General features: G+C 44.9%; 2 protein-coding genes across 2 annotated transcripts in view; one reads left to right on the top strand and one right to left on the bottom strand.

Moving 5' to 3' along the window:
* Positions 1 to 27,556, bottom strand: part of LOC131192675 (uncharacterized) — a 371,955-nt gene that overhangs the window by 330,389 nt on the left and 14,010 nt on the right. The window lies entirely within an intron of this gene.
* Positions 19,891 to 27,556, top strand: part of LOC131193641 (zinc finger protein 845-like) — a 30,366-nt gene continuing 22,700 nt past the window's right edge. Inside the window, 2 exon segments of the mRNA XM_058174068.1 lie at positions 19,891 to 19,940; positions 26,131 to 26,260. Of these exon segments, the coding sequence (XP_058030051.1) occupies positions 26,227 to 26,260 (34 nt within the window). The 5' untranslated portion in view covers positions 19,891 to 19,940; positions 26,131 to 26,226.

The following is a 27,556-nucleotide window of genomic DNA, read 5'->3' on the forward strand; positions in this document are numbered from 1 at the left end:
TCATTAAGATTATATCGGCATAAAATAGAAAATAAAAATATTAGGGAAAGGGGAAGGAGAAAGAAAGGGGAAGGAGAAGTGGGGAATTCAGTGCAAAAGGAAAAAAGAGAGGAAAAAAACTTCCCAGCACAATAAAATACAAATTGTAGTCTCTGTTTTTATTTCTTCTCTAAGTAAATATTAACCATTTCTATAACAACAATTTAATTTAATCAGCAAATCTCAAAAGTCCAGATTTCATTTTTTTTTCTGCATCGAGCACAGAAGTGGTTTCCAGGTAGAAAAACAGCTGGATATCTATTCTTTCCTCTGGCCAAAAAGTTTATTTCGCCATCTCTGCCAACGTTTTCATTCCCTTACTTCCTCCTTCCTGGGGATGGAGGTTTCTTTCCATTTTTGCACAGAAAGAATTGTGGCTGCAGTCAGCATGTCCAGTAATAAGGTTCCAATCTGTATTTCAAGTTCCTTGTCCAGTAATCCTGAAAGGAAAACTTCTGGTTTTCCACAGACCCAGAGAGATAAATCACATTTACACACCATTAGAAAAAGACAATAATAAACCTAGGAAGGGAAGAAAAAGACGCACCTCCCCTCCAACAGGCAACAGGCAGGGATCAGCACCAGACAAACAGGAAGGCAGAAAACAATAACTCCAATCAAGGATCCATCCAGGAGGGAAACACAACTTCCAACTCTGGAAGGGCATAGAATATTTATTGGCACTGATGGATTATGTGCCTACTTCTTAAAAAATAGCAGAACCTCTTAGCATAATCTATGAACCTCTAGCAGAACCACTTAGCATAATCTATGAAATATCTTTCAGAACCACCTCCTTGCCTAAGCTATGGTCACTAGCCATGGTTTCCCCCAAGACCCATCCTAGCCTTCCCATCCCTCCCTATATTTAAATTATTTAAAAGACAAGTTTAAAAAAACCCTAAGGCTCTTTTTAGCTGCATGTCATCTCTCGGGATTCCAAAATCCGTCATCGAGGTAGGCCCTCGATAGAGTGGAGGGCCATATCTGCGAGAGGGGCGAATCTCGCAGACCAAGGAGTTGCGCTGGTGAGTACATCACGGAGTTTATGAGGAATGGCAAAGAACCTTGACCCAACCAGTCAAGGTGGTAATCATAGTCATGACAGGAGTCCGGCTGGGAAACGGGGTCTAATGGCCCGGGTGGGAAATGATGACACCAGATGATACAGTGATGATGCAAGATGGCAGGTCGTCACCGACGCAGCCGCCATCCTTGGTAACGCTAACCGCCGTCGGGAAACACCATCGCCACCATCATCGTCGTCACCACCCAGTTCAACCACCCGGGCCTCAGGTGAACTCAGGGAGGAAAGAGCAACCACCGCTGCCGCCGAGGGACACTGCCCACCGCCGCCGCTGCTGTCGCCACAAAAGGCGCCACCAGGAACTGCTCAAGAGGACCTCCAGGAGGGCTCCAAAGGTACCATGAGGCTCCATGGGGGGGAAGACAGCACTGTCGTTGCCGCCATCACCGCTGCTGCCGTCGTCACCGCCGCTGCCACAAAGGTGTCGCCGCCGCTTCCGCCACCAACAACCGAGAGCGACCAAAAATCCCGGCTGCCACCCCAGTCGCCAACTGGCTCCAAAGACTCGACCAGGGAAGACAACCCTGCTGCCGCAGCCACCGTCACAAAGGTGCCGCCACCGCCAAAAAACGGCCGAAAGAACGCCAACCACCGCCCCAATCCAGCCGATGGAGCCGGCATCCATGTCCTGGCCTCTCACCGACCAGCAAAGGTGCCGCCGTCGCCACAAAACGGCCAAAACACCGCCCGCCGTCCCAATCCAGCCGATGGGGCCGACATCTATGTCCCGGCCCCCGCCCCGACCTGCCGAGTTCTTATCGGAGGCAAAAAAAAACCCTCTACGGCTGGGAAGATGTTCCCCCAACTGGAATGGGGGGGGGTAAGACTGTAAAAAACAACCCCCCTCCTGCCAGAAACTGACCGGGAAGGGTCGCCATCCTCTCCGGTGTCTCTACTAGCGCGCCATCTTGCGCATGCGCTCTAGGTATCCCTCGGTAAATGCTCCAACACTGGAAATTTTTTAAAAAATGTTGGATAGCTATTTGTCTGAAATGGTGTAGGGTTTCCTGCCTGGGCAGGGGGTTGGACTAGAAGACCTCCAAGGTCCCTTCCAACTCTGATATTATTATTATTATTATTATTATTATTATTATTATTATTATTATTATTATTATTATTATTATTATTATTATTATTAGACAAAAATGTACTGATAACATTTTGGGGTTCCAATTTGATGAGATGGGAATTGCTGGAGAGAGATTTTAATTCACTTCTGGATCCACTAGTGAATCGGAAGATTTTTTTTTCTTTTTAAAGACCCCCCAGAGACAAATATTTCTCCTTCTATCCATCCAGGAACTGGCGGAGTCCTGGTGTCTGAAGTCCTAAGCCCAGTATGAGTCCTCAGCAGCTGGCGCCAATATCCGCACGTTCCGCTCAAGCAGGAGATCCTATACCTGTGATGGCGAACCTATGGCACGCATGCCAGAAGTAGCACGCAGCGCCCGCTCTGATGGCATGCGAGACATCGCCCCTGGTCAGCTCCGCTGTGTGCTTCCCGCTGGCCAGCTGGTCTTCGGGTCTCTGCTGTGCATGCGCGGGGGCAAGGCATTGGCAGGGGGTGTGGGCACATATGTGAGGGCTGCACATGCATTGCACCTTGGGGGTTCAGGTGCGTGTTTGTGCTTTGGGCACTTGGTCCGGAAGAGGTTAGCCATTACTGTCTTATACTGTTTCAGGATCTATTGATATTCCTATAGGATCTCTTTCAGACAAGTGACTATCCAGTCTCTTCTTTAAAAAGTCCAGTGATGAAGAACCCCAGTGTCTGAAGGAAAGCTGTTCCATTGGTTAATTCACTGTAAGGAAGATTCTGGTTAATATGAGGTTGCTTCTCTCCTTATTTTACATGGTTTCTTGTCCTGCCCTCTGGTGCTTTGGAAAATAAATTGACTGCCCTCCTCTTTGTAGCAGCCTCTCAAGTACTGGAATATTGCTATAGTACTGCTATCATGTCACTCCTAATCTTTTTTTTCTGTAGACTAGCCAAACCCAAATCCTGCAACCGTTCTTCGTATGTTTTAGTCTTCAGGCCTTTAATCATCTTAGCTGCTCTTCTTTGTACTTTCTCCAAAGTCTCAGCATTTTTTGGAAATTTGTTAACCAAAATTGGATGCAGTATTCCAGGTGTGGTCTTATTAAGGCTTTATAAAATGGTACTAATACTTCACGTAATTTTGATTCTATGCCTGTTTATACAATCAAGGATTTTATTAGCTTTTCTGGCTGCCACTGCACACACGTGACTCATGGTTAAGTGATCATCCATTTGGACTCCCAAGGTCCCTCTCACAATTATTCTTTTTGAGTCATTTTCTGTAACCTGTTTTTCCTGCCCAGGTATAAAATCTTACTTTTCCTCACATTAAATTTTATTTTGATGGAGTCAACCTTGTCTCATTTGAATCAGAAAGGCACAATATGCATACACACACAAATCTATAGAGACAGGGTGGGTCAGTGGTTAGAATACAGTAAAAATTCCATCGCACGTATGTGCTAGTCGTTCCCGACTCTAGGGGGCAGTGCTCATCACCATTTCAAAGCCAAAGAGCCAGCGCTCCATGAGTCTCCATGGTCATGTGGCCAGCATGACTAAGTGCCTAAGGCACACAGAACGCTGTTAGCTTCCCACCAAAGGTGGTCCCTATTTTTCTACTTGCATTTTTTTTACGTGCTTTCGAACTGCTAGGTTGGCAGAAGCCGGGACAAGTAACCCCGTTACGCAGCACTAGGGATTCGAACTGCTAATCTTTTGATCGACAAGCTCAGCATCTTAGCCACTGAGCCACCGCATCCTTTAAAATACAGTACTACAGGCTAATTGCTCACAATCCTGTCAGTTCAATTCTGATCAGCTCATGGTTGATTCAGCCTTTCATCTTTCTGAGGTCGCTAAAATGAGGACCCAGATGGCTAGGAACAATATGCTGACTGTGTAAAATGCTCAGAGTACTGTAAAGCATTGTGGAGTCGTATATAAGTCTAACTAGAATTGCTATTGCTATATAATTTTACCCGAGCATGAGAAGATGACCATTCTAAGCAAAGCTCTTTCCACACTCCATGCCTTTATATGGCTTGTCCCCTTTGTGGCTTCTTTTATGGGAAATAAAATTACATCTATGAGCAAAGGTCTTTTCACATTCCGTGCATTTAAATGGCTTCTTTCCTGAGTGAATCTTTTTGTGTCTTCTAAGTCCACTGCCATGAGTAAACATCTTTCCACACTCCATGCATTTATACGGCTTCTCCCCTGTGTGGATCATCTTATGGGAAATAAGATGAGCTCGTCGAGCAAAGGTCTTTCCACACTCCATGCATTTATACGGCTTCTCCCCTGTGTGGATCATCTTATGGGAAGTTACTGTACTGCTATGAGCAAAGGTCTTTCCACACTCCATGCATTTATATGGTTTCTCCCGTGTGGATCCTTTTATGGATAGTAAGTTGCCTGCTTGGTCTAAAACATTTTCCACATTCCAAACATTTATAATGCTTTTCTTTTGTGTCAATAGCTTTTTGAGATGTAAGGAAGTTATTTCCAAGAGAAAGAATGAATTTCCCATTGTAATTTTGTCTGTTGTATCTGCTTATAACATCTTCTCCTTTGTTTTGGATTAAATAGTGTTCATTTACTTGTATTTTAGCTTTGATTAGTTTCACATTTTTCCCAACATATTTTTTCCTTATTTTCTCTTGTTGGGCAAGAAAGTCTTGCATCGGAGCATCAGTAGATGATGAACTTTCCTGATTCCAATTCTTTGACTGGTTTCTCTCATGGCTTCCTAATTCCATTCGAATTCCAAACTTCTCTGTTCCATCTTTAGCATAGATCACTTGGAACCGTTCACAGAAATCTTGAGTCTCCTGCCCATTATTACCTTCAAAGCAAAAAGGAAATGAAAATGATCACAAGGTTAGAGAAAAAGATCATAGTGTAGAAAGTCAAACGAATTTCCTTCTGAGTTTCTCCCAAATTCCATTAGGTTCTATGTTTGCATGCTTACAGTGGTGTGATATAGACAGGATGATTTCTATATTCATAAGTCATGAAAGCTTTGAAAATATCTAGAAAACATCTCTTTCTTTACAATTATCTATGGTATATACTGTATATGCAAATCTCACTCGGTCAGTTTTGAGTTAAGGAACAGAATGGAATAACAAGTGTTGGAAGGGACTTTGAAGGTCTTCTAGTCCAACCCTCTGCTTAGGCAGGACCACTTCAGACAAATGGTTATCCAACATCTTCTTAAAAACTTATCTTGTTGGAGCATTCACATCTTCTGGAGGCAAGTTGTTCCACTGATTAATTGCTCCATCAGGAAATTTCTCCTTAGTTCGAAGTTGCTTCTCTCCTTGATTAGTTCCAACCCATTGCCTTCAGGTGCTTTGGAGAACAGCCTGATTCCCTCTCCTTTGTGGTAGTATTGGAACACTGCCATCATGTCACCCCAGTCCTTCTTTTCATTAAACTACCCAGTTCCTGCCACCGTTCTTAGCCTCCAGTCCCCTAATCATCTTTGTTACTCTTGTCAACATCTTTTTTACATCGTGGCGAGCAAAACTGGATGCAGTATTCCACGTGTGGCCTTACCAAGGCATTATAAAGTGATATTAACCCTTCACGTGATCTTGATTCTATCCCTCTGTTTATGCAGCCCAGAACTCTGTTGGCTTTTTTGGGAGCTGCTGCACACGGCTGGTTCATATCTAAATGGTTCAACTACTATTGAGCAGGGTACCACATATACTGTATCTGTAAATTTTGTTTTTCTTGCCTAAATATATTTATTACATTTATTAGGGTGGGTTAATACCAGCAGAGAACTGTGAGAAATGAAACAATTTGGAAACAATCTCCTTCTTCCCTGGTGTATCTTGGAGCAGCTGGTCCACGGTGTCTGGGTCTGATGGGCGGGACCCCCGCTCGGCCCGTTCCTTGATCCCAGCGATGAGACTTTGGAGCGAAATCCCTTCCTGAAGCCTCCCATTGGCTTGTAAAGGCTCTTTGCGCTGAGACTGGAAAGCTTGGGAAGCTTCAAGAATGGCTATTTCTCTGCCCCAAAGTCTCCTCAGCTTGCAAGGGCTCTTTGGCCGGATCAGGTACAGGTGTCAGTTCGCAGAGATAGGGGGCCTAAAGTACTTTAGTGCGAGATCACATGAGACCAGTAGTGCAAGATCTCAGGCTACTAATCTTGCGTGATCTCACACTGCAGTACTTTAGGCTGATGTTTGTTTAAGAACTGAGGACTGCACGAGATCCAGGCAAAAGTCTTTAAAAATGAACAGGCCTTGCCTCTCTTTGCAAAGCACTTTGCCCTGGATCTCGTGCAGGCTTTGGTTAGCAGAGAACAGAGGCCTAAAGCACTGTAGTGCGAGATCACGTGAGATCAATAGTGCTAGATTTCCCACTACTGATCTTGCGTATGATTTATATTGATATATTGACCATCAATTGTGTTGTAAATGTTGTACCTTGATGAACGTATCTTTTCTTTTATGTACACTGAGAGCATACGCACCAAGACAAATTCCTTGTGTGTCCAATCACACTTGGCCAATAAAATTCTATTCTATTCTATTCTATTCTATCTCTCATTACATTAGGCCTCTTTTTTCTGCAAATGTACCGAAGTAGGCAAAGGAACTGACAACTCGCCACATTGTCCCAAGGTACCGTATTTTTGGACCATAAGACGCATGTAGGTTTAGAGAAGGAAAGCAAGAAAAAAATAGGTTTTTTTTAATTAAAAGAGTTTTACAAAGTTTTAGCAAATATTTTCCCTCCTTCCCCCTCCCCCCTACCAACCTCCCCTCCCCTCCCTCCTCCTCTTCCAACCCCCAATGCCCCGGACTTCCCAGAGCAAAATACAGGGTATAATATCTGACAATCATAAGCTAAACTATGCTAACTATCCATAAGCTCTCATCCTCCCCTAGAACCTTAACTCTCCTTTTACATAAAGAAAAGTATAAATATAATTCTCGCAGCCTATTCATTCAAAAACTATTTGATATTTCTTAGTCTTATACTTATTTTGTATATAGACAATCCATCTTCTCCATTCCGATATGTATCTTTCTTGTGAACAGTCTTTCAAATATGCTGAAATCCCTACTAAATTTGCAACTTTTAATGTCCAATAGTCTGGCTGCTGATATTAGGTTGAAAATCAATTTGGCTTCTGCACATTCAGTTTTTGCCCTCCCTGATGCTGGAGAAGGCAAAAATGGGACACGTGGTGGGTTTGGGAGGCCAAAACCAGGCCTGTATTCGCTCTATAAAATGCAGACATTTCCACCCACTTTTTTTGGGTGGGGGGAGGGGAACTGCATCTTATTGTCTGAAAAATATGGTACGTCCCAGTGGAGTTTGGTGGGGGAATAGGTAGGGCGAATGTTGCAATGCCTCTGCTGTCATTTGGAAGTGTGAACGACGGCCGTGGTGCTGCAACACTCACAATTTCAGGACTGGGTCTCCAGTACTTGGGGGAGGGCTGGTCATAACTTGGAACAGTTGCTAAGTGAACTGTCATAACTCGGAGATTATCTGTACCCTAGGATTGTCTGAGTTACACTACATGAGGCCTTTGTTCTTGAATTGGATTGGGAGAATGCCCTTCCATGGGCTGAGTGTGAAAGTTCTGTTCTCACACAATTTTGGAGGTTTCAGAGAACAAATGACAACACATTCCTCTCACATGACCTCCAGAGGACACATAAAAGCAACCTCGTCCTTTTCAGCCCCCACAGATAAGTTCAAATAGAAATGGAAAAACAGAGATAAGAAGTGGCACAGAAAGCATCTAAGCAAAGAGACATTGACTCTTTCCTTCCTTGGAGTATGAGAAGGCCAGATCCTTTTCTTCTCCCTCCCAGGAGACAATATCTGATTAGTGGTTTTTTAATAAAAAACTAACTATAATTTGTCTTCTCGAACTCTCTGATTGGGGACTAGAGAACTCTTACCCAGAGAAACCACATTCCTATGGTTTTCCAGCATGACTTCCGAATGCAGCGCTTTCTGGTCCGGATCCAGCTGAGACCATTTCTCCTCAGAGAAAGACACAGCCACCTCCTCGAAGGACACAAGACTCTCCTGAACACGAAAAAAAGAAGAGAACAGGAGGATTCGCAAGATCTGTTCATCTTCATCAATGATTTAGACAAGGGGATAGAAGGGGAACTCATTAAATTTGCAGACAAGACCAAATTGACAGGAATACAAATACTTCAGAAGATAGGCTCGAGATATAGAAGGATTGATAGATTGGCGCCTTCTAACAAAATGAAATTCAATGGTGAGAAATGTAAAGTGCTACATTTAGGGGGAAAAAATCAAATGCACTGGCATAGAATAGGTGATACCTGGCTCAACAGTAGAAAGTGCAACAGGGATCTTGGAGTCCCAGTGGACCAGTGGTGGGTTGCCCCCAGTTTGCTCTGGTTCTGTAGAGCCGGTAGTAAAACTCTGCTGGCGTTTGGAGAACCGGTAATAATGGCTGGCTGGCCACGCCCCCGAACCGGTTCCCCGATCATCAGAGGTTTGTGGTTTTTTTACTTTTAAAAGCCACTTTTCTTCAGCCAAAAAAAGGCTTTTAAAAGAAAAAAAAACCCTCTGATGATCGTGTGGCTGAGCAGGGATCCTCAGAGGAGCCTTTTAAAAACTTTTTTTCCTCTGGCCCACCCAATCCCCCCTCCTCACTTACTTAATTAAGTAAGCTCCTTTCGGGCTCGCTTTCCTTCGGCTTCTCCAATCAATTACATTTAGCTGCAACTGATTCTGCCTTCCTGCAATCCATGTCCTCAGAGCCTTGGCTGGCTGAGGAACTGTGGGAGTTGAAGTCCACAAACCTTAAAGTTACTAAGGTTGGAGACCCTTGATCTATAAATAAAACAATAAAATATTTGTGCAGCTTTCTGAGATTTGGTGTGTTTCTGTAGTATTTCACTCTAACTAACAAACACACAGAATCTCACAAAGCTGTATGTGGCATTTTGTGTGTGTGTCTGTGAGTCTGCTGTGTTGGGTTCTGTTGTGTGTGTGTAAAGTGTGAAAGTTGGTTTTTGAGCTTTTTTTTATTTGCATTTATATCCTGCCCTTCTCCGAAGACTCAGGGTGGCTTACATTATGTCAAGCAATAGTCTTCATCCATTTGCATATTATATACAACGTCAACTTATTGCCCCCAACAATCTGGGTCCTCATTTTACCTACCTTATAAAGGATGGAAGGCTGAGTCAACCTTGGGCCTGGTGGGGCTTGAACCTGCAGTAATTGCAAGCAACTGCTGTTAATAACAGACTGTCTTACCAGTCTGAGCCACATTTTTGTGGCTTTGTGGGGTTTCTGCTTGTTGCAGGGGCCCTTTTGGGTGAAGTGCAGCTGCTTTTACATTGTGTGTGAGTCAGTTGTGTTGTATGTGTGTAAAGTGTGAAAGCTGGTTTTTGGTACCTCTTATTGTTTTGTGTACTTTGTTTATTATTTTTATTATTTATTGTTATTGGCCGCGCCCACCCACTCACATGACAACCAAGCCACTCACCCACTCACATGACTGCCAAGCCACACCCAGCATCACATGACCATCAAGCCACACCCACAAAATAAGCCACACCCACAGAACCGGTAGTAAAAAAAATTAGAGCACACCCCTGTAGTGGACAACCACTTAAACATGAGTTAGCAGTGTGCTACAGTTGCCAAAAAAAAAACCCCTGCAACAGAATCATAGGCTGCATTAAGAGGAATACAATCAAGATGATATGAAGTGTTAGTACCACTTTATAAAGCCTTGGTAAGGCCACACATGAAATACTGTATCCAGTTTTGGTTGCGAGGTGTAAAAAAAATCTTGAGACTCCAGAAAGAGTGCAGAGAAGAGCAACAAAAAATATTAGTGGACTGGAGGCTAAAACACAAAAAGAACGGTTGCTGGAATTGGGTATGTTTAGTTTCATGAAAAGAGCATCCAAGAAGCAATGGATGGAAACTATTCAAGGAGAGAACCGACCTTCAAGTAAAGAGAAATTTCCCGACAGTGGGAACAATTAATCAGTGGAATGACTTGCCTCCAGAAATTGTGGATGCTCCAACACTGGAGGTGTCTAAAAAGAAATTGGACAGCCATTTATTTGAAATGTTAGAGGGCTTCCTGTCTAAGCAGGGGGTTGGACTAGAAGACCTTCAAGATCCCTACAAACTCTGTTATTCTGCTCCATTGTTCCCAAATTCCCAAAGCAAAGATATGCACTCAGTTAAATGGCTGTGCGTCACACAAGTCCTAATTTTAGGTGAGAAAATGGGCAAATCTGAAAATTGCTTTCACTGAAGAAATATCTGGGGAAATTTTATCAAATTCATTGATTCTGCAAAACCTTCAGTGCCTTTCAGTAAAGTAATCCCACTTCTGGATCAACTGATCTATCGCTCTATCTATCATTGATTGATCTAGTAGTCAGAGCCATTGGCTGAAAGGAAGAAAATAAAGAGAAAATTACAGGTTATAAATGATGGTTTATAAAAATGGTAATGTGGCAATGTGAGTATTTATTTTTCATTAGCCTTGCACAATTCCAAGTCAAAGAATTACCCGCCAAAAAAAAGAGTCTGTTGCAGTTACTGTCACTGTGATATATTTATTCCTATTTCTTGAAAGACTTTTTAAAAATTCCTTCTTGTAAACTCAAAGTTGGAGGACTACCGAACAAAACAAAATAACCAGAGGAAGCTATGCTGGCTGACAGCAACTTGAAGCTGCTATTCCACTCTCCATGTTGTGGAAGAACACAAAAATAACCCAGTCCAAACAAGGGGGGAAAATAGAAGGAGAAAGCACTCTGCACACCCGCTTCACTTCCTGAAGGAAAGAAGAATACAAATCTAATATCTTTTCCCTTTCTTACTTGATTTGGAGGGTCAACCGCTGTTTGATCTCCATCATAAAAACCAGAAAGCTTCATTCTTCATTTCTCTGTAAGGAATAAATAATTTCAAAATGTGTAATTAACAAAATAGGAGGAGGTATTCTATAGAAGAGAAGAGAGCGAAAGGAAGACAGATGGGTAATCGGAGGATCTTCCATTACCTCCTGAGGTGTCCTGACTTGGATCTTCCCAAGGGATCCTCCTGAAAAATAGCTCCTGGGGGGGATTTGATGGGTTCTTCCTTCCCTCAGGATCTCTGATCTCCACAGTGCAGCACTTCAAACAGGAGGAAGGAAAATAGAAGCAGAATTAAGGTACATCACATGAAATAAAATGGATTCTTATATTCAGAACACAACCTCAAAGCCCCCTGAGAAAACAACAGAACAATGTCCTACAAGAATTGATGGGACGTTGCCAGATATTATGGGTGTCAGAGAAGTTTGGGAAGGAGGGGTGAAGGATTCAAACACATTCTCTATTTCTCACCTGCAACTGGACCTGCTTCTTCTCCTCCTCCACCTGGCTCAAGAGGAAGCCTTCCACCAGGGCCACCGCCTGGGAGCTGGTCTCTGCTCACACTCTCACACCCAGCCCTCCATCTCTGGGGGCAGAAGAGCCAGGAGCTGCTCCAGAACCACCAGGTCCAGCATCTGGGCTTTGGTGTGCTTTTCTGGTCTCAGCCATCGCCTGCAAAAGGAGCCTTTGTATTCAGGGCCGCTTCCTTTTCCACAGCCAAAATAGGCAGATTCCTGGGGGGAAACTCCAGATCTGCCTTTTTATAGGGGGAGAGTTTCTTCCAAAATGTTACTTTATATCTTTTTTTCTACAGAAAAAAGTATGGATTCTTATAGGGCTTGAGATGGTGGCAAGATTACAAAGTTGGAAGGGACCTTGGAGGTCATCTAGTACAGCCCGTATCGAAGTTCTCCGGGGAAAGGAGCGGGAAGTGGAGGAGAAACGGCCACACTTTAATCCGGGATCTCCGTTTGGGCCCTCTTTGCAAGGAAAAGGGGGATCTTGACCCTCAGAAAAGAAAGAGGGGGGGTTCCCTTCAGATTGGGGGGGCATCTCTGTGTGACCCTCAACTTGTCCTCGCTGGCTGGGGCTGCCCCTTTCTCCCTTATTATCCTGCGCAGTTAACTGTTCCTATGGCAGAATCTCAGCAGTTAATAAATGAGGGAGGGGGAGGGTGTGTGTGTGTGTGTGTGTGTTCTGGCCAGATGCTTCCAGCGCCAGAGGAGAAATGGGGGAAGGCAGGTGTTTAAGGGGATGTTGCAAAAAACGATTTTGCCCAAAAGCCTCTTTCTTCTTATATTTTTGGTATTTGTGGATTCAGGTCTGAAAAGGGGCCTCTGGTGGCTCAACAGGCTAATGCAGTCTGTTATTAACAGCAGCTGCTTGCAATTACTGCAGGTTCAAGCCCCACCAGGCCCAAGGTTGACTCAGCCTTCCATCCTTTATAAGGTAGGTAAAATGAGGACCCAGATTGTTGGGGGGGCAATAAAAGTTGACTTTGTATATAATATACAAATAGGATGAAGACTATTGCTTGACATAATGTAAGCCGCCCTGAGTCTTCGGAGAAGGGCGGGATACAAATGCAAAAAAAAACAAAAAACCCGCTTCGTTTTCCGTCTTTCACTTTCGCTGTCAGTGCAGGAACCTTTGGGGCTCAGGCTCAGTTTGGGGTCCCGAAGGTCCCACTCCCACCTAGCCTGGGGGGGCCGAGGGGGGGGTCCGGCTGCCTCTTATACCACACCGGCTGCTTTCCCGCGACCCTCACCCACCGCTGCCACCGAGGGGGTCTCTCTTCGCCCTGCGGGGGGGAAATGCAGCGAGCGAGGGGGCGGAGACCACGCGGAGATGAAGGCTCCCACAGGCTCCCGCCTCTCTTGTCCTCTACGCCTTTTCCCACAACTGGGGTCCCCAACCCCTGTCTCCCCCCTTTCCCTTAGGAGCACTGACGGCCCGTCTCCCCAGAATAGCCCCCTCTGCTTTATTCTAAAAGCGTTGGAGGAACCAGGCAGAGACCCGACTCCGGTAACAACGGTTTATTCTTAACAGGCAACAAGTCAACGAGGCAGCTTCGCGCGGCAAGGATTCCTGTCAGCACTATTTCCGTCTGACAGCTCCTTAAATAGCGAGCGGTCAGATAGAGTAAACCAATGGGAGGCTGCGGTTTCTCCCGCTCGTTCGGCTACGCGCGTCTTAGCCAATCCGGGAGAAGTTGCAGTCCGCCTAGAGACACGCGGTCGTAAGCGCGAGGACTCAACACCCTCCTAATCGGGAGTCTCTTTCGCTTCCGGGGATGCAGGCCACGCCCCTACCAGCAGCATCAGGGGCACCTGCTTCAGCAGCGTCATCTGTCTCCGGGCAGAGTTTCTCTTGATTTCAGCCGCAGAGAGAAGCGGAGAAAGTGGGAGGGAGGTCCCTTAAATTTGGGGGGGGGGGCGCAGCTCGTATGGGGGGGGCGTTCATGCCAACTCTGGAGAGTATGGATTTCCGTTTCCCTCTCCCCTGGATCCTGCCTGGAGGGGTGGGGGCTGCTGTGGATGAATAAAGGGGAAGCGCAGCCCCCCAGCTGCCGAGAACTCTTTGGGGGTCTCTGAGGGGGCTGAATTTTTTTTTTTTGTTTACATTTATATCCCGCCCTTCTCCGAAGACTCAGGGCGGCTTACAGTGTATAAGGCAATAGTCTCATTCTATTTGTATATTTACAAAGTCAACTTATTGCCCCCCCCAACAATCTGGGTCCTCATTTTACCTACCTTATAAAGGATGGAAGGCTGAGTCAACCTTGGGCCGGGCTTGAACCTGCAGTAATTGCAGGCTGCTGTGTTCTAATAACAGGCTTCTTTACAGCCTGAGCTATTCCGGCCCAAGTGGGGAAATGGGGAGTCCTTGGGCGCTTTCACACAAACACACTATTCCTGGGTGGAAGTGCCCCTCCCCCAATCCTGTGGGTCAGTCTCCTGTCTCCTCCCTCCGGGAAGCTTCTGCTTTTTGCTCCCTTCCAGGCCTCTGTGGCTCAGACTGGTAAGACAGTCTGTTATTAACACAGCTGCTTTCAATTACTGCAGGTTCTAGTCCCACCAGGCCCAAGGTTGACTCAGCCTTCCATCCTTTATAAGGTAGGTAAAATGAGGACCCAGATTGTTGGGAGCAATAAGTTGACTTTGTATATAAATATACAAATAGGATGAAGACTATTGCTAACATAGTGTAAGCCGCCCTGAGTCTTCGGAGAAGGGCGGGATATAAATGCAAATTTAAAAAAAAAGGGGGGGGGCTGCCGGAGGGCCGGTTATATTGTTATACTTTTATTATACTTATATATACTGTTGTGACAAACAAACAAACAAACAAACAAACATACCCCCAGCGCTGTGTGGGTTTTGGACCCACCGCAGTGGCAGGTCGGTTTTGGTCCAAGAATGACTGTGATGATGATGGGCAAGATGTGATCTGAAAAGGTGCCGATGTAGCAAACTTGGCAGTTTATTTTATTATTTTATTATTATTATTTATTATATTTGTATACCGCCCATCTCCCAAAGGACTCAGGGCGGTTCACAGCCAATAAAACAACAGAAAATATATAATACATATAAAACAGCAAAAAGAATAGACAATTAAATTCAGTTGATGCCTTAAAACTTTTAAATACAAATTTAAAACCCATTTAAACCCCTGATTTAAAAACCCCAATTTAAAACTACGTTCAAGCTAGTCCTGCTCTTCGAAACAGCAACGTCTTCAGCTCGTGGCGGAAGGACCTGAGATCGGGGAGTTGACGAAGCCACAGAGGGAGCTCGTTCCAGAGGGTAGGGGCCCCCACAGTTTGTCAGAATGCTCTTTTTTTGGGGGGTGGATCTTATTTAAGAAGTATCTGAAGCAGAGTAAGTGGGGTTTCTGTTTAGGGAAAGATATCTAGAATAGAGTTGTTTTTTTATTTGCATTTATATCCCGCCCTTCTCTGAAGACTCAGGGCGGCTTATGCTATGTCAAGCAATAGTCTTCATCCTTTTGTATATTATATACAAAATCAACTTTTATTGCCCCCAACAATCTGGGTCCTCATTTTACCTACCTTATAAAGGATGGAAGGCTGAGTCAACCTTGGGCCTTGTGGGACTTGAACCTGCAGTAATTGCAAGCAGCTGTGTTAATAACAGACTGTCTTAGCAGTCTGAACCACCAGAGGCAACCAGAGTTGAGAACTCATACATAATATAGAAACGGAAAAAACAACTCCCTGTGAAGAGAACTCTTAAGCATGAAGAAATGTGTATTTTCTTCTGCATGATCTCTAGTAACCACCCTCAAGCCATGCCCACAGAACCGGAAGGGAAAAATGTTGAATTTCACCCCTGCTGTGACCCCCCCACCAGCAGTGGTGAAATCCAAATTTTTTTACTACAGGTTCTGTGGGTGTGGCTTCGTGGGTGTGGCAGCGAAGGATATTGCAAAATCTCCATTCCCACCCCACTCTGGGGCCAGCCAGAGGTGATATTTGCTGGTTCTCCGAATTACTCAACATTTCCGCTACCAGTTCTCCAGAACCTGCTGGATTTCACCCCGCCCCCAAGTCTCCCCTGGCTCTGGGGTTTGCCTCCCCTTTTCTCACCCAGCGCAGAAATCTTCCTCTGTGAAACGAAGGGAGGGGGGGTCCCTGCCAGATGCTTCCAGCCCCAGAGGAGGAATCGCCGGTTCTGTATTACTCTTAAAAATATCACTGGCTATGGGAAACCTCCTTCCCAGGCTGAAGGTAATCAACAACTGGCAGATGACCTGAATGAGTTTTACTGCAGGTTTCAAAGGAAACTACAGCCACCTATCTCCTCAACCCCTATCTCAGACACACCAACAACAGCCAAGCCTCCTACAATTGCACCAAGACAAATTCCTTGTGTGTCCAATCACACTTGGCCAATAAAATTCTATTCTATTCTATTCTATTCTATTCTATTCTATTCTATTCTATTCTATTCTATTCTATTCTGACTCCAGTTCATTGGGTTCACAACCCCTAGTGATCACAGAAAAGGAAGTGCAGGACCTATTTCACAGACAAAAGCCAGGAAAAACTCCAGGCCCAGACAAGATAACTCCTTCTTGCTTAAAAGTCTGTGCTGACCAGTTGGCCCCCATCTTCACCATATTTTCAATAAATCACTAGAGATGTGCTATGTTCCTTCTTGCTTCAAACGCTCTACCATCATCCCAGTGCCGAAGAAGCCCTCCATCAAGGAACTGAATGACTACAGACCAGTTGCTTTAACATCTGTAGTCATGAAAACCTTTGAAAGGCTAGTGCTTTCCCTCTTGAAAACCATCACGGATCCGCTGTTAGACCCCTTGCAATTTGCATACCGAGCAAATAGATCAACAGATGATGCTGTTAATATGGCTCTGCACTACATCCTACAACATCTTGAGTCTCCAAAGACCTATGCAAGGGTCCTTTTTGTAGACTTTAGTTCAGCATTCAATACCATCATTCCAGACATTCTTCTAACTAAGCTAAACCAGCTACAGGTACCGGAACAGACTTGTAAGTGGATCACAAGCTTCCTAACAAACAGGAAGCAGCAGGTAAAGCTAAGCAAGATCACATCAAATACCTGTAAAATTAGCACAGGGCCCCCCCAAGGCTGTGTGCTCTCCCCACTTCTCTCTGTATACCAATGACTGCATCTCCAATGATCCATCTGTTAAGAATAGAATAGAATAGAATTTTATTGGCCAAGTGTGATTGGACACACAAGGATTTGTCTTGGTGCATATGCTCTCAGTGTACATAAAAGAAAAGATACATTCATCAAGGTACAACATTTACAACACAATTGATGGTCAATATATCAATATAAATCATAAGGATTGCCAGCAACAAGTTATAGTCATACAGTCATAAGTGGAAAGAGATTGGTGATGGGAACTATGAAATGATTAATAGTAGTGCAGATTCAGTAAATAGTCTGACAGTGTTGAGGGAATTATTTGTTTAGCAGAGTGATGGCCTTCGGGGAAAAACTGTTCTTGTGTCTAGTTGTTCTGGTGTGCAGTGCTCTATAGCGTCGTTTTGAGGGTAGGAGTTGAAACAGTTTATGTCCAGGATGCGAGGGATCTGCAAATATTTTCACGTCCCTCTTCTTGATTCGTGCAGTATACAGGTCCTCAATGGAAGGCAGGTTGGTAGCAATTATTTTTTCTGCAGTTCTAATTATCCTTTGAAGTCTGTGTTTTTCTTGTTGGGTTGCAGAACCGAACCAGACAGTTATAGAGGTGCAAATGACAGACTCAATAATTCCTCTGTAGAATTGGATCAGCAGCTCCTTGGGCAGTTTCAGTTTACTGAGTTGGCGCAGAAAGAACATTCTTTGTTGTCCTTTTTTAATGATGTTTTTGATGTTAGCAATTATTTTTTCTGCAGTTCTAATTATCCTTTGAAGTCTGTGTTTTTCTTGTTGGGTTGCAGAACCGAACCAGACAGTTATAGAGGTGCAAATGACAGACTCAATAATTCCTCTGTAGAATTGGATCAGCAGCTCCTTGGGCAGTTTCAGCTTACTGAGTTGGCGCAGAAAGAACATTCTTTGATGTCCTTTTTTAATGATGTTTAATGATGTTTTTGATGTTCTTCAGGAGCTTAATATGTTAAGAAATAAAATGATAGAAGAGGATACAGAGTTAGTAAAAAGAAATTTGAGATATTTAAATAGGAATTTTTTTGAATTTAGTAACAGAAATTCTAAGTTATTGGCAAAGATGGCGAAAAATAAAAGAGAGAAGAGAGAAATTGGAGCTTTGATAGATGACAGAGGTATAAGATGTTATAAAAAATTAGAGAAATGTGAAGTGGTTAGAAATTTTTTTCAGAATCTATATTCAAAGAAACCAGTTAATCGGGGAAAATTGCAAAGCTATTTAGAAACATATGTGGTGAAAATTGATCAAACATATAAGGAATTGATGGAAGAAGATATAACACAAGATGAGATTAATGGAATTATACGAAAAATAAAATTAGGGAAAGCTCCAGGTGAGGATGGATTACCTGTTGAGTTTTATAAAGAATTTAAAGAATTAATAATACCAAGATTGCAAAAATTATTTAATGGAATATTACATGGTGGGGAAGTACCTTCGTCATGGAATAGAACGGTGATATCCCTAATTCCTAAACCAGATAAAGATTTAGAAAGGATTGAGTCCTATCGCCCATTTCTTTAATTAATCAGGATGCAAAGATATTTACTGCTATTATAAGTAATAGATTAAATAGATTTATAGATAGATATATAAGTTATAATCAAGTAGGTTTTGTGAAGGGTAGATACATGAGTGATATTGTTAGAAGAGTATTAAATATTATAGATGTAGCTGAATATAATGGTGATAAAATTGGTATAGTATCATTGGATATTTTTAAAGCTTTTGATTCTGTACAATGGGAAACTATTAAAGTAATTGTGGAGGCTTTAGGCTTTGGTAATAAGTTTATACATGTTATTTCAAAATTGTATCAAAAAAGCAGTGCAAGAGTGAAGGTGAATGGAATATTAACTGAAGAGATAAAATTAGAAGCTGGTACGAGACAAGGATGTCCCTGTCCCCAACATTATTTTTATTGGCTATGGAAATATTGACAAAATGATAGAAAAGATGAAGAATTAGAAGGATATAAGGGTATAAGATAAATTTGTATGGATGATACTTTAATTATTTTGAAAATGTAGAGAAAGATCTGAAAAGATATATAAGCATTTGATAGAATTTGAGGAAATGACAGGATTGAAAGTAAATTGGTCAAAGTCAGAATTATTGATGGATAGTAATGGTAATGAGTGTGAGAATATGCAAGAGCAATTTGGGATAAGGATTAAAAATACATTGAAATATTTGGGTATAGTGCTTTCACTCAAGGTTAAAGAATTGAAAAAATTTAATTATGATGTGGTGATTAATGAAATTGAGAAGAAGATAGACAAATATAAAATGTTAAAGTTGTCTTGGTTTGGTAGAATTGCAATTTGTAAGATGATGTTGCTGCCCAAGTTCAACTTTTTATTCGAGATGCTACCGCTAAATTTGACAGAGAAAGATATTGAAGGATATCGACCTCTCGTCTATATGCGGATTCGTCATTGTCTCGAATGAGACCAATCACTGTTGTGTCATCTGCGAACTTCAGTAGCTTAACAGATGGATCATTGGAGATGCAGTCATTGGTATACAGAGAGAAGTGGGGAGAGCACACAGCCTTGGAGATGTGCTAGTGTACAGATATTTGATGTGATCTTGCTTAGCTTCACCTGCTGCTTCCTGTTTGTTAGGAAGCTTGTGATCCACTTACAAGTCTGTTCCGGTACCTGTAGCTGGTTTAGCTTAGTTAGAAGAATGTCTGGAATGATGGTATTGAATGCTGAACTAAAGTCTACAAAGAGGACCCTTGCATAGGTCTTTGGAGACTCAAGATGTTGTAGGATGTAGTGCAGAGCCATATTAACAGCATCATCTGTTGATCTATTTGCTCGGTATGCAAATTGCAAGGGGTCTAACAGCGGATCCGTGATGGTTTTCAGGTAGAAAAGCACTAGCCTTTCAAAGGTTTTCATGACTACAGATGTTAAAGCAACTGGTCTGTAGTCATTCAGTTCCTTGATGGTGGGCTTCTTCAGCACTGGGATGATGGTAGAGCATTTGAAGCAAGAAGGAACATAACACATCTCTAGTGATTTATTGAAAATATGGCTGAAGATGGGGGCCAATTGGTCAGCACAGACTTTTAAGCAAGAAGGAGTTATCTTGTCTGGGCCTGGAGCTTTCTGGTTTTTATGATGGAGATCAAACAGCGGTTGAACCTCCAAATCAAGTAAGAAATGGAAAAGTTATTAGATTTGTATTCTCCCTTCAGGAGGGGAAGCAGGTGTGCAGAGTGCTCTCTCCTTCTATTTTCCTCCCTTGTCTGGACTGGTTTATTTGGACTGGATTATTGTTGTGTTCTTCCACAACATGGAAAGCAGAATAGCAGGTTCAAGTTGCGGTCAGGCAGTATAGCTTCCTCTAGTTATCTTGTTCTGCTAGGTACTCCTCCAAATTTGAGTTTCTAAGAAGCAGTTTTTAAAATAGGAATAAATGTATCACAGTGGCAACAACTGCTAGAGACCCATTTTTTTTTGGAAATTCTTTAACTCGGAATTGTGCAGTGCTAATGAAAAATAACTAAATATCCACATTGTCAGATTACCATTTTTAAAAAGCCTTATTTATAACCTGTAGTTCAAAAATAAGCAAATCGTATTAAAAAAATAAAGCAGACTATTAAAATCCAAAGAGAGTGGCCGTGTTGAGCATGTAATCAAGGTACTTTGGGCTACAAAATAATTTCCGATCCTCTGATTAGGCCCTGATTAGGAGATCAAACATTCCCGTCTTGCAAAGGCTGAGAAATGATTTTCCCAGGGAATTTTCTCTTCTTTGTTTTCTTCCTTTCAGTCAATGGCTCAGACTACTAGATCAATCAATGATAGAGTGATAGATCAGTTGATCCAGAAGTGGGATTACTTTACTGAAAGGCACTGAAGGTTTTGCAGAATCAATGAACTTGATAAAATTTCCCCAGATGAAAGCAATTTTCAGATTTGCCCATTTTTTCACCTAAAATTAGGACTTGTGTGATGCACAGCCATTTAACTTAGTGCATATCTCTGCTTTGGGACTTTAGGAATAATGAAACAGAATAACAGAGTTGATAGGGATCTTGGAGGTCTTCTAGTCCAACCCCCTGCTCAGACAGGAAGCCCTATAACGTTTCATACAAATGGCTGTCCAGTTTCTTTTTAAACATCTCTAGTGTTGGAGCACCTACAATTTCTGGAGGCAAGTCATTCCACTGATTAATTGTTCCCACTGTCAGGAAATTTCTCTGTATTTATTATTTATTTATTATTTTAATTTCTATACTGCCCTTCTCCCAAAGGACTCAGGGCGGTTTACAGCCAGATAAAACAACAGATACAAAAATTAAAAACTAATTTAAAAACTAATTCAAATTTGGCTAAGAACATTAAACTCTAATAAAAAACCCCAATTAAAAACTATTAGGCCAGTCCTGCGCGATGGAACAAAAATGTCTTCAGCTCGCGTCGGAAGGTCCGGAGGTCAGGGAGTCGACGTATCCCTGAAGGCAGCTCATTCCAGAGGGCAGGAGCCCCCACGGAGAAGGCCCTTCCCCTGGGGGTCGCCAGCCGACATTGTCTGACCGACTGTACCCTGAGGAGACCCTCCCTATGGGAGCGCACTGGTCGATGGGAGGCCACTGGTAGCAGCAGGCAGTCCCGTAAATAACCCGGTCCTATGCCATGGAGCGCTTTAAAGGTGGTAACCAACACCTTGAATTGCACCCGGAAGACCACCGGAAGCCAATGCAGCCTGTGCAGGAGAGGTTTTATATGGGAGCCTCGAGTTGCTCCCTCTATCACCCGCGCAGCCGCATTCTGAACCATTTGGAGCCGCCGGGTGCTCTTCAAGGGGAGCCCCATGTAGAGAGCGTTGCAGTAGTCCAGGCGGGAAGTGACGAGGGCGTGAGTGACTGTGCATAGGGAATCCCGGTCTAAGAAGGGACGCAACTGGCGTATCAGGCGAACCTGATAAAAAGCTCCTCTGGTGACAGCCGTCATATGCTCTTCTAACGACAGCCGTACATCCAGGAGGATGCCTAGATTGCAGACCCTCTCCATGGGGGCCAGTGTCTCGCCCCCTACAGTCAGCGATATTATCAGCTGGCTGTACCGGTATGCCGGCATCCACAGCCACTCAGTCTTGTAAGGATTGAGTCGCAGCCTGTTTTTCCCCATCCAGACCCGCACGGCCTCCAGACACCGGGACATCACTTCAATAGCTTTGTTGGGGTGGTTAGGGGTAGAAATGTACAGTTGTGTATCATCAGCGTACAGGTGACACTGCACCCCAAAACCACGGATGATCTCACCCAGCGGCTTCATGTAGATGTTGAACAGGAGTGGCAAGAGAACCGATCCCTGTGGCACCCCACATATGAGGCGCCTCGCGGCCGATCTCTGTCCCCCTGCCAACACCATCTGCGACCGGTCAGAAAGGAAGGAGGAGAACCACCAAAGAATGGTGCCCCCCACTCCTAACCCCTCCAGCCGTCGCAGCAAGATACCATGATCGATGGTATCAAAAGCCGCTGAGAGATCTAATAGGACCAGGGCAGAGGAGCAACCCCTGTCCCGGGCCGTCCAAAGATCATCGACCAACGCAACCAATGCCGTCTCTGTGCTGTACCCAAGCCGGAAACCAGACTGGGACGGGTCAAGATAGACAGTTTCATCCAGGTAAGGGGGAGCTGATGCGCCACCACACTCTCAACAACCTTCGCCACAAAACGAAGGTTGGAGACCGGACGATAGTTCGCTAAAACAGCTGGATCCAGGGAGGGCTTCTTGAGGAGGGGTCTCACCACCGCCTTTTTCAAGGCGGTAGGGAAGACACCCTCCCTCAAAGAAGCGTTGACAATTCCCTGAAGCCAGCCTCGTGTAACTTCCTGTGTGGCCAGTACCAACCAGGAGGGACACGGGTCCAATAAACGTGGTTGCATTCAGCCTCCTCAGTATCCTGTCCATGTCCTCGGGAACCACAGTATCGAACTCCTCCCAGATGACGTCCTCAAGATCCACCTCCGTCAACCCGCCTGAATCTACCCAATCTGAGTCCAGCCCATCCCGGATCTGAACGACTTTATCGTGCAGATATTGTCCAAAATCCTCAGAACGTCCTTGCAAGGGGTCCTCCCTAGCTCCCTGAGTAAGAAGGGAGCGGGTCACCCTAAACAGGGCAGCTGGGCACTTATTTGCCGATGCAATAAGAGCAGAAAAATACTCATGTTTCGCCGCTCTTATCGCCACTAGGTAGGTCTGAATATGAGATCTTACTAGTGTTCGATCAGATTCAGAACGGCTGGCCCTCCAACCACTCTTTAGGCGTCTTTTCCTGTGCTTCATCTCTCTCAGCTCCTCAGAGTACCAAGGAGCCAATTGAGATTGGCACCGGGTCAGAGGCTGCAAAGGCACGACGCGGTCCAAAGCCCCCGCCCCCGCCCTTTCCCAGGCGGTGACAAGTTCTTCAGCTGAGCCGTGAGCTAGGTCCTTAGGAAGTGGCCCAAGCTCCGTCAGAAACCTCTCTGGGTCCATCAGGTGCGTGAGACGGAACCAACAAATCGGTTCCATCTCCCTGTAGTGTGGGTTGGCGGTTCGAAAGTCCAGCCGAAGGAGTGAATGATCAAACCATGACAAGGATTGAATAACGAAATCCCCTAATTCTAGATCATTCAACCACTGTCCAGAGACAAAAATCAAATCCAGAGTGTTTCCCCCAATGTGAGTGCGACCATTAACTAACTGGGTCAGGTCCAAGGCCATCATGGAAGCCATGAACTCCTGAGCTGCAACAGATGCTTCACCGACCGATGGCAGGTTGAAATCCCCCATAACCATAAGTCTAGGGGTATCGACCGCCATCCCGGCTATCACATCCAGCAGTTCAGGCAGGGCTGCTGTCACGCCACAAGGAGCCAGGTACGTAATCAGCAAACCCACCTGCATCCCCTGACCCCACTTCACAAAGAGGGATTCACATCCGGCTATCTGTGGTACAGTGACCTCCCTCAGTTCCAAACCCTCGTTAATAATAACCGCCACCCCTATCCTGGGCCCTCGGCCAATGAAATGCGCGGAAGCCTGGTGGGCACATTTCAACAAGGGGTGCCCCCACTTCCGTGCCCAACCAGGTCTCCGAGATGCCCATCAGGTCCGTATCCCCCTCTTGTATGAGATCGAAAATAAGGGGGGCTTTATTCACAGTGGACCTGGCATTACACAACATCAGCCGAAGGCCCAGGCTCTGAGGATTCCAGCCATCTGGGGAACGGGAAAAGTCAGAGGGACCGGAGTGCGAGATCGCTCGCAAATAACGATCGCGCACTCCCCGAACATGATACGGTCCCCCGCTTCCGCCATATCTGCCCCTCCCAGTTGCCGTGCTGATGGAATGGCCCTCGTAGAATCGAACACCAGCCTCCTCCGTCGCCTCCGAACCTATGATGTTTACGCCGCGAGCCCTCACAGGATCTAGCCGTGACCCTATCCCTATCCCTGGTGGATTTCCCCCTAAACCCATCCTAACCCTCCCTCCCCTTGAACATCCTTTAAAAAGCGATTTTAAAAAGCCCCTGAGTTCCTTCTTTGCCACATGCCATCTCTCGGGATTCCAAATTCCGTCATCGAGGTAGGCCAAATCTGCGAGAGGGGGGAGTCTCGCAGACCAAGAAGTTCCGCTGATGAATACATGAGTATTATGAAGAATGGTGGGTAGTCCCATCCCGGCCAGTCCAGATGATAACCAACAGATCTCCGACTAGGAACAAATAGATGGAAATAAATCTTGGGTGGGAAATGATGTTACCGAATCTTGGGTGGGAAATGATGTTACTGGAAATGATGTTACCTGATCAGCAATGTTCGTCGGCGTCTAGTCAATTCTTCAACAGTGTTGCCCACCTCGGTTGCCGGGCCACAACCTCTCAGCCTCCGAGAGGGCCCCAAAGGAGGGGAAAACGTCGCCACTGCTCCCGCCGCTGCGTAAACGCCGCCACCACCCAAAAGACATCGCCTCCGCTGTCGCGGCAGCCACCACCCAATCCAGCCATTCACCACTGCCGTCACCAACACCAACACCAATTGCCTCAGAATATCGCTGTCGCAGGAAGCAACACCGCCAATGGAAACGTCATGAGGCTCTGTGGGGTTCCATGGGGGGTCCGTAGAGGGGGGCCCATGGGCTCCGTGGAGATAACATCATCGCCACCGCTATCACCAAGGTCCAGCAGCGGCAGAAGATAACGCTGCCGCCATCAGGGACATCGTCCCCGCCGATGCCACCAATGCCATTCACACGACCAGGCCGACCAGGCCAATGGAAAACATCCCCGCCGCTGCCGCTAGCCATCACCGAAGGCCGCAGCGGCAGAAAACAACGCCGACACCATCGGGGACACTGCCCCGCTGATGCCGACGCCACTCCTCGCCGACGCTGCCGACGCCATCCACCCGACCAGGCCGCCGGAACCCCACTCACTCCCGGCCTTGTCCAGCCTCGTCCGGCCTCATCCGAAATCGGCCACACTCACCCAGGCTAAGGAGATGTTCCCCTAGCCACTGAAGATGTCAGTGTCGGTCTCCGTGGTCTGGCCCGGCCAGGGAAGGACGCCGTCCCATTCTCCGTTCTCAGATCCGCAGCACCATCTTGGGCATGGGCAGAAGCCTGTACTTGTAGGTTAAAGTAAAGAAAGATAAAGAAGCCTTTACTTGTAGGTTGGTTCTCTTCTTGAATAGTTTCCATCCATTGCTTCTTGGAATACTACTATCATGTCACCCACTAGTCATTCTTTTCATGAAACTAGACATACCTAATTCCAGCAACCGTTCGTTATATATTTTAGCCTCCAATCCACTAATAATTTTTGTTGCTATCTCTGCACTCTTTCTGGAGTCTCAAGATCTTTTTTTACATCGTGGCAACCAAAACTGGATGCAATATTCCAATTGTGGTCTTAACCAAGGCATTATAAAGTGGTACTAACACTTCATGTCGTATTGATTCCATCCCTCTTAATCCAGGCTATTATTCTGTTGGGATTTTTTTTGGGGCAACTGTAGCACACTGCTGGCTCATGTTTTAGTGGTTGTCCACTAGGACTCTAAGATCCCTGTTGCCCTTACTACTGTTGAGCCAGGTATTACCTATTCTATGCCAGTGCATTTGGTTTTTCTTTCCAAAATTACTGTTGATTTTATTTTGTTAGATGGGGCCCAATCTATCAATCCTTCTATATCTTGAGCTAATTTTCATGAGTGTTCGTATTCCTGTCAATTTGATCTTGTCTGCGAATTTGATGAGTTCCCTTTCTATCCTCTTGTCGAAATCAGTGATGAAGATGAATAGAACTTGCAAATCCTCCTGTTCTGTTCTTTTTCTGTGTTCAGGAGAGTCTTGTGTCCTTTGAGGAGGTGGCTGTGTCTTTCTCTGAGGAGGAATGGTCTCAGCTGGATCCTGACCAGAAAGCGCTGCATTTGGAAGTCATGCTTGAAAACCATAGGAACGTGGTCCCTCTGGGTAAGAGTTTTTTAGTCCCCAATCAGAGAGTTCAAGAAGACAGATTGTTGTTAGTTTTTTATTTAAAAAATCACTAATCAGATATCGTCTCCTGCAAGGGTGGGTTTCACTTATCTTTGCTACCAGTTCGCTCATACGCAGAAGCTTTCCGTCACCGCTGCTACCGGTTCGCCCAAACCAAGGCGAACTACTAGCAACCCACCACTGGTCTCCTGGGAGGGAGAAGGAAAGGATCTGGCCTTCTTGAACTCCAAGGAAGGAAAGAGTCAATGCTTTCTCTGCCATTTCTTATCTTTGTTTTTCCATTCCTATTTGAACTTAGCTGTGGGGGCTAAAAAGAAAGAAGTGTGCTTTTATGTGTCCTCTGGAGGTCATGTGAGAAGAGTGTGTTGTCATTTGTCCTCTGAAACCTCCAAAATTGTGTGAGAACAAAACTTTCACACTCAGCCCATGGAAGAGCATTCTCCCAATCCAATTCAAGAACAAAGGCCATATGCAATGTCACTCAGAGCATTATAGGGTACAGGTAATCCCCCAGTTACGACAGTTCACTAAGTGACTGTTCCAAAATACGACCAGCCCTCCCCCAAGTACTTGAGACCCAGTCCCAAAATTATGAGTGTTGCAGCATCACAGCTGTCGTTCACACTTACGAATGATAGCAGAGGTGCTGCATCATTCGCCCTATCTATTCCCCCACCCAACCCTGCAGGGACATAACATATTTTTTAACTATAAGGCGCACTTTTTCCTCCAAAAAAGTGGGTGGAAATATCTGTGTGTCTTATAAAGCGAATACAGGCCTATTTTTGGCCTCCAGAGGCCTCCGCCCGTCCCATTTTTGCCCTCCCTGGTGTTGCATGCAAAATGCTTCTGGATGCCAGGGAGGGCAAAAACAGGATGCGCAGAGGGCAAAATCATTTTTTCCCCTTGATTACCTTCTCTAAACCTAGGTGTATTTTATGGTCTGAAAAATACAGTACCTTGCGACGATGGGGCGAGCCATAAGTTCCTTTGCCTGTTTTTGTGCATTTGCAGATCACATGAGATTAGTAGGCTGAAATCTTGCACTACTAGTCTCATGTGATCTTGCACTAAAGTAGGTTAGGCCTCCATTCTTCCTTTGCCTACTTTGGTGCATTTGCAGAAAAAAGAGGCCTAAAGTAGTGAGAGATACGCGAGATCAGTAGTGGGAAATCTAGCACTATTGATCTCACATGATCTCATGATAGTGTTTTTGGCCTCTGTTCTCTGCTAACCAAGGCCTGCATGAGATCCAGGGCAAAATGCTTTTCA

Source organism: Ahaetulla prasina, chromosome 2 (assembly GCF_028640845.1).
Source record: "Ahaetulla prasina isolate Xishuangbanna chromosome 2, ASM2864084v1, whole genome shotgun sequence".
NCBI classification, from domain to species: domain Eukaryota; kingdom Metazoa; phylum Chordata; class Lepidosauria; order Squamata; family Colubridae; genus Ahaetulla; species Ahaetulla prasina.